Source organism: Chenopodium quinoa, unplaced genomic scaffold (genome assembly GCF_001683475.1).
Source record: "Chenopodium quinoa cultivar QQ74 unplaced genomic scaffold, ASM168347v1, whole genome shotgun sequence".
NCBI classification, from domain to species: domain Eukaryota; kingdom Viridiplantae; phylum Streptophyta; class Magnoliopsida; order Caryophyllales; family Amaranthaceae; genus Chenopodium; species Chenopodium quinoa.
In genome coordinates, this window is record NW_018745461.1 from 1,913,640 (window position 1) to 1,925,924 (window position 12,285).

General features: G+C 35.2%; 2 protein-coding genes across 6 annotated transcripts; both read left to right on the forward strand.

Moving 5' to 3' along the window:
* The first annotated feature begins 135 nt into the window (after window positions 1-135).
* Window positions 136-4,081, forward strand: LOC110714727 (anti-sigma-I factor RsgI6-like). 2 transcript variants are annotated; one of them, XM_021893264.1, is made up of 7 exons: window positions 136-864; window positions 1,354-1,400; window positions 1,567-1,789; window positions 1,925-2,091; window positions 2,224-2,322; window positions 2,412-3,221; window positions 3,470-4,081. In XM_021893264.1, exons 1-7 carry the CDS (start codon window positions 825-827, stop codon window positions 3,839-3,841), a joined length of 1,758 nt encoding a protein of 585 aa, XP_021748956.1. In that variant the 5' UTR covers window positions 136-824; the 3' UTR covers window positions 3,842-4,081. The 2 variants fall into 2 exon arrangements, with proteins under 2 accessions (XP_021748956.1, XP_021748955.1); XM_021893263.1 differs by lacking the exon at window positions 136-864 and adding an exon at window positions 900-1,124.
* Window positions 4,082-4,485: 404 nt separating this feature from the next.
* Window positions 4,486-11,598, forward strand: LOC110714866 (protein argonaute 4-like). Of its 4 annotated transcripts, none has more exons than XM_021893416.1 (24): window positions 4,486-4,691; window positions 5,049-5,095; window positions 6,087-6,251; window positions 6,370-6,575; window positions 6,676-6,900; window positions 7,025-7,161; window positions 7,273-7,370; window positions 7,461-7,558; window positions 7,640-7,799; window positions 7,887-8,003; window positions 8,084-8,191; window positions 8,275-8,337; window positions 8,424-8,537; window positions 8,636-8,828; window positions 8,915-9,027; window positions 9,113-9,244; window positions 9,327-9,463; window positions 9,667-9,732; window positions 9,907-9,970; window positions 10,068-10,182; window positions 10,266-10,339; window positions 10,740-10,834; window positions 10,937-10,968; window positions 11,075-11,598. In XM_021893416.1, the coding sequence occupies exons 1-24, from the start codon at window positions 4,676-4,678 to the stop codon at window positions 11,218-11,220; spliced, it is 2,721 nt and encodes a 906-aa protein (XP_021749108.1). In that variant the 5' UTR covers window positions 4,486-4,675; the 3' UTR covers window positions 11,221-11,598. The 4 variants fall into 4 exon arrangements, with proteins under 4 accessions (XP_021749108.1, XP_021749109.1, XP_021749110.1 ...); XM_021893417.1 differs by having other exon boundaries at window positions 6,691-6,900; XM_021893418.1 differs by having other exon boundaries at window positions 6,694-6,900.
* Window positions 11,599-12,285: the final 687 nt, after the last annotated feature.

A 12,285-nucleotide genomic window follows, 5' to 3' on the forward strand; every position in this document is an offset into this window, starting at 1 on the left:
TAGAATGTTGTCAAATTGTCAATGTTTGGTTATCTTCATATAGGCAATTCCTATGTTTTACATCTGCTTGGAAATTCCTCTACACCTCTGATCCTCCTATAGTCCTATCCCCCAAATTACCCCCCCCCCCCAAAAAAAAAAAAAGGAAGATATGAGGACACAAGTGTTTGAATGCAGATGTCATAAAATTAAAGTTGTCAAATTAAGCACCATTTATTGGATAGCAAGTGCAGCTTATGTACATTACTGATCCATTGACATTGGTCTTTGGTGGTTTGGTATCTTACACATTTATTTCTAATACCATAAATCATTACCACGTACCAAATTGACTATTGTGGTCTTTTTTGTGGAAATGTAATTTGACAAAAGACTACATGAATTTATCTGATTTCTGTTGTAGAGTGGAACATACATACAGTATGTTATATTACAGGATCTGAGTCTTGGTCATGCTCAGTATTCATTCATTCAGTAGTTTCCGTTAAGATTGTTCGTCTATGAAACAGGCAGAGATTGAAAAAGATCGGAGCTGCTATTTTCGATTGAATACATTCAGAAATGAAACAACAATTATGGCAGAGGTTATTTTGATTTAAGGCTTGTCTAGCCAAGATAAGCTCAATCCCGCACTGCTGCTGAGTGCTGAGTAAAGTGAAACTACAAAAGAAGCTGTCATGTCAAATGCACATATTAGTATTGAAGCAAAGCAATTCCCAAATCCACCTATCATCGCAATCACGCAGGCTGATGACCATGAAAAAGATCATTCGAAAAGTGTGAGCCAAGATGACGAGAAAATCCCAGGATTAAAGCAATGAAACATGACCATAATGTCATTGTCACATCTTATACATTTTGCTTGTAAGTTTTCAGAACTCTTCTGTGGGCCATATAGGTTGGTGAAGTTTCTGCCCCTTCAACTCTAAAATCAACTTCTCTTGCTGTAATCTACAATTTACTTCTTTGTACAGATTCTGAGACATCCTACTGCTTACTATTTAAAGATTCAAACATTCTCTAAGCCGAGAACACTTGCTATTTAAAAATTTCATTTCCTTGGTTTTCCTATGAAATGAAGATCAGTTTCATATTATGGCATGCATGCTTTCTATTGTATCTAGGTCTCTCTTCCTCTCCTGATCATCGCTTCAATTCTTCTCATTTAGTTCTGTTTGTTAAAGATTACACTTGTAGGGTTGTGAATATTAGGCTTCTAATATGTGATGTTCTCATTTCCCAAGATAGTTGCTGTTTTTGAACAAAACAGCTTGCTGTTACATATCTTAGTATGTAGATGTTACAAAGTTTGCATGTTATATTTACTAAAATTTATTTGTTCAACTGATGTAGGTGATACCATACAAGCTTTGTCATACGACTATTCAGCAACTACAGAGGTACTAAACTTGATTGAAATTTAAGCATATTTACAAATAATACCTATAAAAAAATGTTTCTATGATATGTAGCTATGTTGAAAACCAATCAGTACAATTAAAATGTTGCTTGCTTTTTTTTTTTGTTCTGATACATAATTTCATTTGTTGCTATGCCAATTTGAAGTGTTTGGAAGAAGCCTGGAAGGTTCAATATGGTGGAGGAATCATACAAAATCCAGAGTTCACTAATGGTATCGAAGGATGGACTATGTTTGGTCAGGGTAAGCTCGAAGAAAGAATAACAAAAGATGGGAACAAGTTCATCGCGGCTCTGAACAGAACTCAGCCATCTGATAGCCTTTCTCAGAGAATTCAGATTCAGAAAGGAAAAATTTATGCATTTTCAGGTTATTTATAGCTTCTTAATCCTTGTCCAACTTTAAAACTTGCCCTGAGAAGGATTTGGCAACAATTTAAGACCAAATATGAGTTTATATTCACAATACAATTTTGATGAGTTCATATTCAAATGGATTTTACAGCCTGGATTCAAATTAGTCAAGGCAGTGAAGTTATATCGGTAAAATTTAGAAGTCCTGGTGGAAAATACCTCCATGGAGGTACAGTGATAGCAGAGCAAGGATGTTGGAGCATGTTGAAAGGCGGTATAGTTGCAGCCTTTTCAGGTCCGGTTGATTTATTTTTCGAGGTAATTTCTGACCAGTGCAATGTTTTTCTCAGGGAAAGTTATAGCATATTTTTTTTTTTTGGGGGGGGGGAGGCCTATGTTTGTTTCTTATTTGTCTACTTTCGTAAAGTTCTTGACGTTTTGTATGTGCAGACTAAGAACACAGCTGATGAAATCTGGGTAGATAATGTCTCTTTGCAACCTTTTACTAAGAAGCAATGGAAATCACAGCAAGAAAAGACCATTGCAAAGGTAAAATAACACCAACATTATGAGTTTATGACAGTCATATGGTATGTTACTTTGTGAATATAATCATAAAAAAATCGCCGTTTATGTAGGTGAGAAAGAGTAAGGTGAAATTACATGTGACAAATAAAGATAACACTTCAGTAGCAGGAGCAAAAATTACTCTGAAGCAAATAAAATCAGGTTTCCCTACAGGATGTGAAATAAACCAGAATATCCTAAACAGCAAGAAGTATCAAGATTGGTTTGCCTCGAGATTTTCAGTCACTGCTTTTGGGAACGAAATGAAATGGTACTTCACAGAAAAAACACGAGGGCAGGAAGACTATACCATACCTGATGCCATGCTACAATTTTGTGAGCAGAACAACATTGATGTTCGAGGTCACAACATCATTTGGGATGATCCAAGATACCAACCCACTTGGATAAACAACGAAACCAGTCCACAAGAGTTGAAAGATGCAGCTGAAAACAGGACGAAATCTGTTGTATTAAGGTACAAAGGGAGATTGATCCATTGGGATGTTGTGAATGAGAACTTGCATTTTAGCTTCTATGAGAATAAGCTTGGAGAAAATGCTTCAGCAGAGGTTTATGCTAGAACATATGAGCTTGATCAAAAGCCGATTTTGTTCATGAACGAGTACAACACTATAGAGTTGAGCCAAGATGAAGATTCAATACCAGCAAAATATGCTAGAAAGTTGAAGAACACTCAATCATATTATAGAGAAAGGAGTGGTGGTAATGATACATTGCCTATGGGAGTAGGGGTGCAATCAAGGTTCGGCCCCGGTCAGCCCAACATTGCTTACATGAGAGCAGGAATGGACTACTTAGCTTCAATGAAATTCCCGCTATGGCTTACTGAACTCTTTGTTGACAAAGGGGAAAACCAGGTACTATCAATTTTTACTTGTTACAAAGCTTACTAATCAAGAAATAGTCCAGCCAAATTAACCTGTATTCGATCATCCAACTAAATATCGAAATTACATCACCTGACTTTGAACCAAAACAGAACCAACCCGACCTGCATGATCCAAACTCAAAATAAGACCTATTATGTTAGGAAAGGTTACATACTTACTGCTTGTACAATTTTTAACATTTTGATGTGACTATTTTGCTCGAAAATTATAAGCAGGCAGAGTATCTGGAGGATGTTTTAAGGGAGGGATATTCACATCCTGCAGTTGAAGGGATTGTGATATGGCCAACTTCACCATTCAGCAGTGAATGCAAGATGTGCTTGACTGAGCAAAACTTCAACAACACACCCAATGGAGACGTCGTTGATAAGCTTATCGCGGAGTTTTCAAGCTCGAAACCATTGGAGATTTCTGCCAATGGCCAAGGAATCTCTGAAGTTGTGTTGCTTCATGGGGATTATGAAGTTACTGTAAGGCATCTTGAAACAAATTCTTACACAAAGTTGAAGCTCAAGGTGACTAAAAATTCAGCAAACTTTGTACCTGTTCAACTTGATGCATTTGTTCCCCATGTTTTGTCTATGTAACTGGGATTGCTGTTAGCTTTCCGTAAATATAATTATTCTTGCATTTCATGATCACTTTATAGAAGTGTCTTACAAGTTACAAGTGTATGTGTCAATGTGTGTAATGGGCTAATGTCAGCAATGTAGTATTGTGTGTTTGCTTGGTAAAGTCTCGGGGTGGTACTTAAGACATGAGATCAATTACCATGTACATCACTACTTTTCTCGGTTCTATACTCCAGTGATCTTTAAACAATATAACAAATGTGTTCCTTCATAGAGAAAAATGAGTTATGGCAATATTAGAAGGCTTGCAAAGCTCATCTATACATTGCTCTTAAGCAAGGTTGAAATATTAAATCATATTACAAGAAACCAAGAATGAATTGTTACTAACTTTGTTGACACCATATGTCATTATGTCCAAGAGTGCATTTTAATGCAAAACAAAATTGATTTATACCCTTTCAACCAATACAAACGGTATACAAGAGGGTTTATTTTCTGATACATTTTAAAGATATATCTGATAAAACTGACTCGTACCCGATTATTTAAATTGTATTCAAAATTTCATGACTAAATTGATGTTAACACGACAACTAATACTTTGGTATGAAACATCAATAAATTATCATATTCCGTACCAATAATTGACAAAAACCCGTACTTGACTCGAAACCGACCCGAAATTAATTTAATGGTTTAAATTTTCAAAACACTACACAGTACACAAATACACAATGGTACCATCATTTCTCCCTCCTTATTCCTCTGTTCTTCTATCACTCCCACGCCCAACAGCACCTTCTTCCCTAACAAGGAGAGATAATATTCAGAAATTTGCCAGCTTAGATGGGTGGTACTACTGGTACAGTACTTCAGTTTTATCTAATGGCTGAAAAATTCACCTGTAAAGTTTCAGTTTTTTCTAGCATGCATTATAAATTCATAGTCTTACTCCAATACTCCTACTTCCTCCCAAAAAATTAGAGGAAGGGATAATTGGTGAAATACAAGAAACTTAATTGCATGCAATCTTTGGTTAATTTTGATTAAGGTTTGTCTTGATCTCTTCAATTTAATTTAAATTTTTTTTTTCTTTTTAATTATTTTGGGTTTGATGGTATATAATGCTTGATCATTTCTTGTTGATTTGTTTTGTTAAGGATCAAAGAGGGTTTGATTTGATTTTTTTTTTTTTTTTTTTTTTGTTTTTTCTTTTCAGCAATCCAAAAGTGCCCATTTCAATTTGGACAGCAAAAGGCTCTGAAGGTAAAAATTTGCTCTTTCTCTCTTGTTTAATTGAAAGAGCTTTTTTTTTTTTTTGTAGAGTGTGGGAGTTTCAAGTAGATTAGAAGGGCTATTCAAAAAAAAAAAAAAAAAAAAAAAGTAGATTAGAAGGGGTATTACTATTTTTTTTGTTTCACTCAATTATTTCTGCTATTTGACAATGGGCTAATTGATTTTTACCTTTTTAGTGAGGGATGAGAACTAGGGAATTAAAAAAGTTGCGTTCTATTTACCTGACCTTAACTAATCAAACTTTAGACTCATTTAATTAAACTTTTCACCTAATATTTTCACTTATATGAACGTAATTAAACTTATCTGATCTTACACGAACTTATTTTAACTGTAAATTGAACTTAAGTAGCTCTTATTGACCTTTACTAAAAATGTTCCTAACTCATATTGCCCTCCTTTGAGCTTATGTGTTTTAAGAAAGATTGTTTGGTTTTGTTTTTGTTTTTGTTTGTTTGTTTGTATTTTTTCTCTTTTCTGAAATAAGGTGAACAAAACTGGCGTAAATTTGAACATATCTAAACTTATTATCTGAACATATTTAAACTTATTATCTGAACAAAACTGGCGTAAATTTGAACATATCTAAACTTATTATAACATATCTAAACTTATTAAACCTTACGTGTACAAATTTTCAAAACTCATTAAACCTTAGGTAAACAAATATAATGATGATATTAGCTTTTACTATCTTCATGCAAATCCTTATTACTGAAGTAGATTTGATTTAGTGTTTGTATTTCTGCTGCTCAGGGCACCTACTTGTTAGTTCATTATGTATAAATTATAATGATTAATAAAGCTTATTGGCAATTGGCACAATGTTCTTGATTGTATATTATAGAGGTTTTGTAAAAATTCATTGGGGTTGGTTGAAGTTCAGGCTGATCATGAGCATTTTTTTGTTAGACTTCATCATCTTTTAACATTGTGATTCTGGTAATTGGTGTATACTTAGGTAAAGAGGAAAATGGATTCGAGTGCTTCTGGTTCTGATCACAATCGTGAACGAACTCCTATGTCAAGGCCTGGATTTGGAGTAAAAGGCAACAAAATATCACTTTGTACTAATCACTTCAGAGTAGAGCTTGCTGATTCTGCTGGCTACTTCTTTCACTACTCTGTATGTCTCATTTTTCATTATTATCATGATATTATCTAATACTTCCATAATCTTCTAACAATGCAATTTTTATGAATAGTTTCTCATTTGATTTTTCTTTCTCTTCCACAAAATAAAGGTTTCAATTTATAACAAAGATGGCCGACCTGCTGAAGGGAAAGGTATTGGAAGGACAATAATGGACAAAATCCGTGAAATTTATAAATTTGATCTGGATGGAAAGGACTTTGCTTATGATGGTGAGAAATCTTTATTCATGTGGGGTGCCCTTCCAAGGAAAGAGCTGGACTTCACTGTTGTTTTGGACAAGATTTCATTAAAAAGGTAGCAAATATTTCTTGTCGAGTTAATTGAATTCCTGATGATATATGATGTGTGAAACCTAGCTTTGGTATGATTTTTTTTTTTGTTTTCACATACGTAGTAATGGTGATAATAGCAGCTTTAATGGAAGTGGAAGCCTTACTCAGGGTGGTGGAAAGAGGCAAAAGTGCGTGTTTCAGACAAGGACATTCAGAGTAGTGATGAAGTATGTAGGAAAATATCCGTTTAGTGTTATTTCTGACATGCTACGTGGAAGACATTCTGAGAAGGTTCATGAAGTCATCAAGGTGCTAGATGTTGTCTTAAGGCAACATGCTGCAAAAAAGTGAGTTTGGATATCTATTTTCATGTCGTTTCCCTTTTTTTTTTTTTTTTTTTTTTTTTTTTTTTTGCCTAATGTTTATTACATGTATTAAAAATTTAAAACCGATGGTTCAAACTTCTCCTAGGAGCTGCCTTATTGTCAAGCAATCATTTTATCATGACGATCCAAAGAACTTCACTGATATTGGAAAGGGTGTCTTTGGATGTAAAGGTCTTCACTCAAGTTTTTGTCCTACTCAGAATGGATTGACTCTTAACATGGGCAAGCTTCCTCCCTTCCTCTTTTCTTTGAAAAAGTGGTTTTAAAATTTAAGCATTTTTAGGAAATAATGCTCACATGCATAACATTCTAATAATTCTGTCTTTAATGCAGATATGTCCCTGACCACAGTTCTGAAGCCTGGTCCTGTGCTTGATTTTCTAGTAGCCAACCAGAATGTCAAAAATACATCTTGCATCGATTGGTCAAAGGTATAATGTTTCTAGATGAGGGAAGCAATTCCTGTAACCAGGTCATACTATGAAAATGATAGGGCTTGATATCATTTTGCTTTTCTGCAGGCTAGACGTGTGCTGAAGAATTTGAAGATAAAAATTTTCCCATCTAATAGAGAGAGTAGAATCACCGGATTGAGTGAGTACATATGTAAAAAGCAGAGGTTAGTATGATTTATATCCACCTCCTCTTTGCTTTCAGATTCCGGCATTGACTTCATTACAATGATTCAATTGCTTGTAAGGTTTTTGCTAAGGAATAGAGGATTAAAAAATGATAATCAAGAGGTGCAAGTGACAGTCTATGATTATTTTGTTAAGCATAAGAAGATGCACCTTCAATATTCTGGTGACTTCCCTTGTATTAACATTGGCAAAACAAAATCAAAGTTCTACCCCATTGAGGTGATTATCCAGATACATTTTAATGTTTCACAAATTTGTTTAATTTCTCCATCTCATACACTAACTCTCTTCCTGTATGCTTTGAAGCTATGCTCTTTGCTTCCCCTACAGCGATACACTAAAGAGCTTTCTCTCCCTCAAAGATTGATGCTTATTGAATCCTCAAGGCAGAGGCCGCTAGAAAAAATGACAATGTTGACAGAGGTATGACCCTAAATTTTTTGCCCTTTTCTTTCCACAGAAGTTGAAATATTAACAATTTTCAAAATTTCTTTGGTGAAAAGGCTCGGAAAACCAATAAATATGCAACTGAGACAATGCTGCAGTCTTGTGGTGTTTCAATTGCTAGCACTTTTACTCAAGTTGAAGGCCGTGTTTTGGCAGCCCCAAAGGTGATCATTTTCTCCGTCTCCCCAGTTACATGCTCTATATCCCCGTTTGCAAACTTTACATCTAGTCACTGGATTATTCACAGCTAATAGTAGGACGAGGAGAAGAAGTTGTTCCTCGAGCTGGCTGCTGGAACCTAAATGGCAAGGTAGCTAATACAAATATGCTTTTTTTCTCTTAGTTTAATATCCAACTGTATACATATTACAATATTTGATATATTGTGTTCTGTAGATGCTAGCTGAGCCTATGAGTGTTCATAGTTGGGCAGTGGTGAGTTTCAGATCAAGCTTTGATCCAAGTATGGTCTGTACTTATTTTGCTAAGTCTGGTGAAATGATGGGAATTGTAAGTGCCTACTGAAAAAAATTAATCTTCTTTTCTGCATTTCTGTTTGTTTTACCTTATTATATATTATTTATATGTATCATTTTCTTTGTTACTAGTCTGTTAAGCCTCCAATTTGCATTATTGAGGAGAACAAATCTTATAGACAAGCACCACCTGCCATTAGAGTGGAGAAGATACTTGAACAATTGGACTTGAAGCTGAAGCCATTGAAAGCACAATCAAATAAAAAAAAGACGTTGCCAGATTTCATACTTTGCCTTCTGCCTAATAAAAATTCCGACATATATGGTCAGGGTCACCCTTTTGCATCTACACGTTTTTTTGTTCATCTCTGAAAAATTCTCATGAATCAAATTTGTTGCATTCTTTTAAAGGTCCATGGAAAAGGAAGACTCTTATAGAGCTTGGGATTTCAAATCAATGCATTTCATCAAGTAAACTTGACATGCAATATTTTACTAGTCTCCTGCTGAAGATCAATGCCAAAGTAAATAATGTTGCTTTTCGTGCATTTATATCCTTACATGCATTAGAAGTTGCATTTGACACTAGTCTCTTTTTCTTCCTTGCAGCTTGGTGGTTTGCACTCTCGACTAGCAATTGAATGGAATTCTCCTGTTCTCTCTAAGAAGCCAACCATAATTTTTGGTATGGATGTATGTCATGGATCTACAGGACTACATGATTTTCCATCCATTGCTTCTGTAAGATGATATCTTTTCTTGTACACTATTTTCTTCTTTCTATTAACTTTCCCCCCCTCTAAATATTTCCTGGAACTTGCAGGTAGTAAGTTCGAGATGTTGGCCATCAATGTCTCATTACAGGGCATCAGTTCGTTCTCAGTCATCCAAGGCTGAAATTATAGAGTCTCTTTTTAAGCCCATGCCTGGCAATGGTGACAAAGACGAAGGCATGATCAGGTAGGTTCCTAAATCTCTTATCTACATGTGCTTTAAATTACTTTAATTCAACTCGACATATGATGACTGTGTGCTGTTCAAAAACTTTTATATATACACGTGCTTTATGCTTTGGGTGATGTTTGGTTTGATTGGTTTCATTTCTTCTGTCTCTGTGCTGAGCAAAGAAAGTACATGCTCAAGTCTTTTGTGCTTTCTGACAGGGAGTTATTATTGGATTTTTTTTCAACCTCAGGCAAAGTGAAGCCTTCACATGTTATAATATTCAGGTAGAATTTCTTTTAGCTGCATAGTGTGAGATTCGAGAGTATTTTTTGTAAGTGATCGTTGTCAGATTCTAACTGTTTAACCTGAAGCAATGTTCTGGTCATGGATCTAATTAGTTATTTCTGTATGAAACTAAGCCTCTAGAGCTGCTATCTGATTACTGTTTTCATGTCTAGGGATGGAGTTTCCGAGGGTCAGTTCAAACAAGTCTTGAATGTAGAGTTCCATCAAATCTTGGAGGTCAGTTTTAATCCAAAAAGTTCTCTTGGCAGCTTTTGCTTCTAAATATCTGTATTCATCATGGTCTTTTTGAAGTTTTTCTTTGTTTTAATGTCAGGCATGTAAGCTTCTTGATTCAGATTGGCACCCAAAGTTTACCATAATTATCGCGCAGAAAAGGCATCATACAAAATTCTTTCAATCTAGGCAACAACATCAAAATGTTCCTCCTGGTGAGGAAAATTCTTGTTTGAGATTTTTATTTTTGTTTACGTCAGCTCCTAAGCCTGCTAAAGCTCCTAAAATGCTACTGCAGGAACTGTGGTCGATAGCAAAATTTGCCATCCTCATTACTATGATTTTTACATGTGCCCGCATGCTGCATATGCTGTAAGTTGAATTTGTGATTACTTCAAGCTTAAGCCTTTAATTTGTAATTACTTTCTGATTGTCTTTAAATTGTAGGCCATAATTCTATCCTGCCTTCCGTAGATAATTGGCCATTTTCTAAATTTGCGCTATTCCATATTACCTTTTATGAAACCTCACCTAGTTGGCTAATTCCAAAGAAAGACTGTTGGTAATTTGGTATTTACAGGATTATAAATACAGCTTTGAATAATGAAGGATTATTATGTTGATTGATGCTATATTAAATTGTATTTTTATATAAAAAAAACTACCCTCAATCAGTACTTGTGTTATACTATTATTTAGGGACGGAGGAGTACCAATTACAAGTATCATGCTTTTGAAACATTCCTAATGAACTCTGGCTAACTTTTCACAGGGTACAGCGAGGCCGATACATTACCATGTCTTGCTGGATGAGATAGGAATTTCATCTGATGAGCTGCAAGAGTTGGTTCATTCTCTGTCTTATGTGTAAGAACAAAGGCCATACCTAACTTACCTTGAAATTAAAAGATTTTTTTATCCAAATAAACTCCTGATTAACAGTATCCATATCTACTGAATTATATGCAGGTACCAAAAATGCACGAAGGCCATATCTATCGGTAAAATCATAAGCTGTCCTCTAGACAACCCTACTAAAGCAGGAATTGATAGTGATTTTTGCATGGTACATTATCTGATCGAATTGCTTTTTGAACGCTTTTGCAGTTACTCCAATCAGATATGCACACCTAGCGGCCAGTAAAGCGTCACAAATTTTGACTTCAGAAGTGTTTTCAAATCATACAGAGGCTCAAGCACCTGAGCTACCCAAGCTGCATAAGGAAGTTTGTGAATCCATGTTCTTCTGTTAAATCTTTATTAGCAGGTCGAAAACTTGGCTATGAGACTACTTGCATCGTAGAGTTGTTGCTGCTGCTGAAGTGCTGAATTATCAAACTGCCAGTTTCTAGCTTATCTAGCCTAGAATATATTCCTAGTGTTGCAACTTGTTACAGGTATAAGCATTACATACTGTTAGTCTGTAGTTATGTATATTACGTAAATGTGTGAAAATTAATGGTGGCTGTATACTGTTAAGTCAGCCTAGTCACGGCTTTAGAGATGTCATCGATGTATATTACGTAAATGTGTGAAAATTAATGGTGGCTGTATACTGTATACTGTTAAGTTATACACACCCATGTAACACAAAAGTGATCATATATGTAAATGTGTAATTGTCACTTCAACACTAAATGCTCATCATGCGTAACACTTGATCAAAAAGTTTCCCAAAATCTAACCATTTTTTCTCCTCTTTCATCAGAATTATCTGATACATTAGTTTTCTACCATGGCGGAACCATTTACATAACAAACTCGAGTGATAGGGCCTCCTAGACTTGACGCTGCAAATCCACTGTGGCTTTGCTATCATTTAACAACGTGACTTCGATCTTCTGAGTTGATGTAGTCATCTATGGTCATATATGATTTTCATTGATCTTTGTATGATGATCTAGTAGATGCCAGTACTAGACCTGTCATTCTTGTCATATCACCTTGATCCTTAGGAATTAGGATATAGTTGTACGCATGCATGCTGCAGCCACATTTGGAATGACCGTGTTCATCTTTCGTGCACAGAAGCCGTAGCAGAAGCCTTATTATTGTTCCTTCACAGGCTCACCAAATAGACTTCAGGGTACGGTGTGTCTATCCGTTCTTTCTATGAGGATCCAGGCCAAATTGTTGAGCTATTTCAATCTAATTAAAGGTTAACAAATATATATATAGCATAGTTAACTGAGAAGAATAGTGCTCAGATTCAAGGGTGATTGCTGAAGTTTTTAAGTTGTATTGAAGTGTACATCGGTCATCTTTTTGTATGGTCCAATTTTGGATAGTTTTGTTTGAGGTACAATAATTGTAAAGTT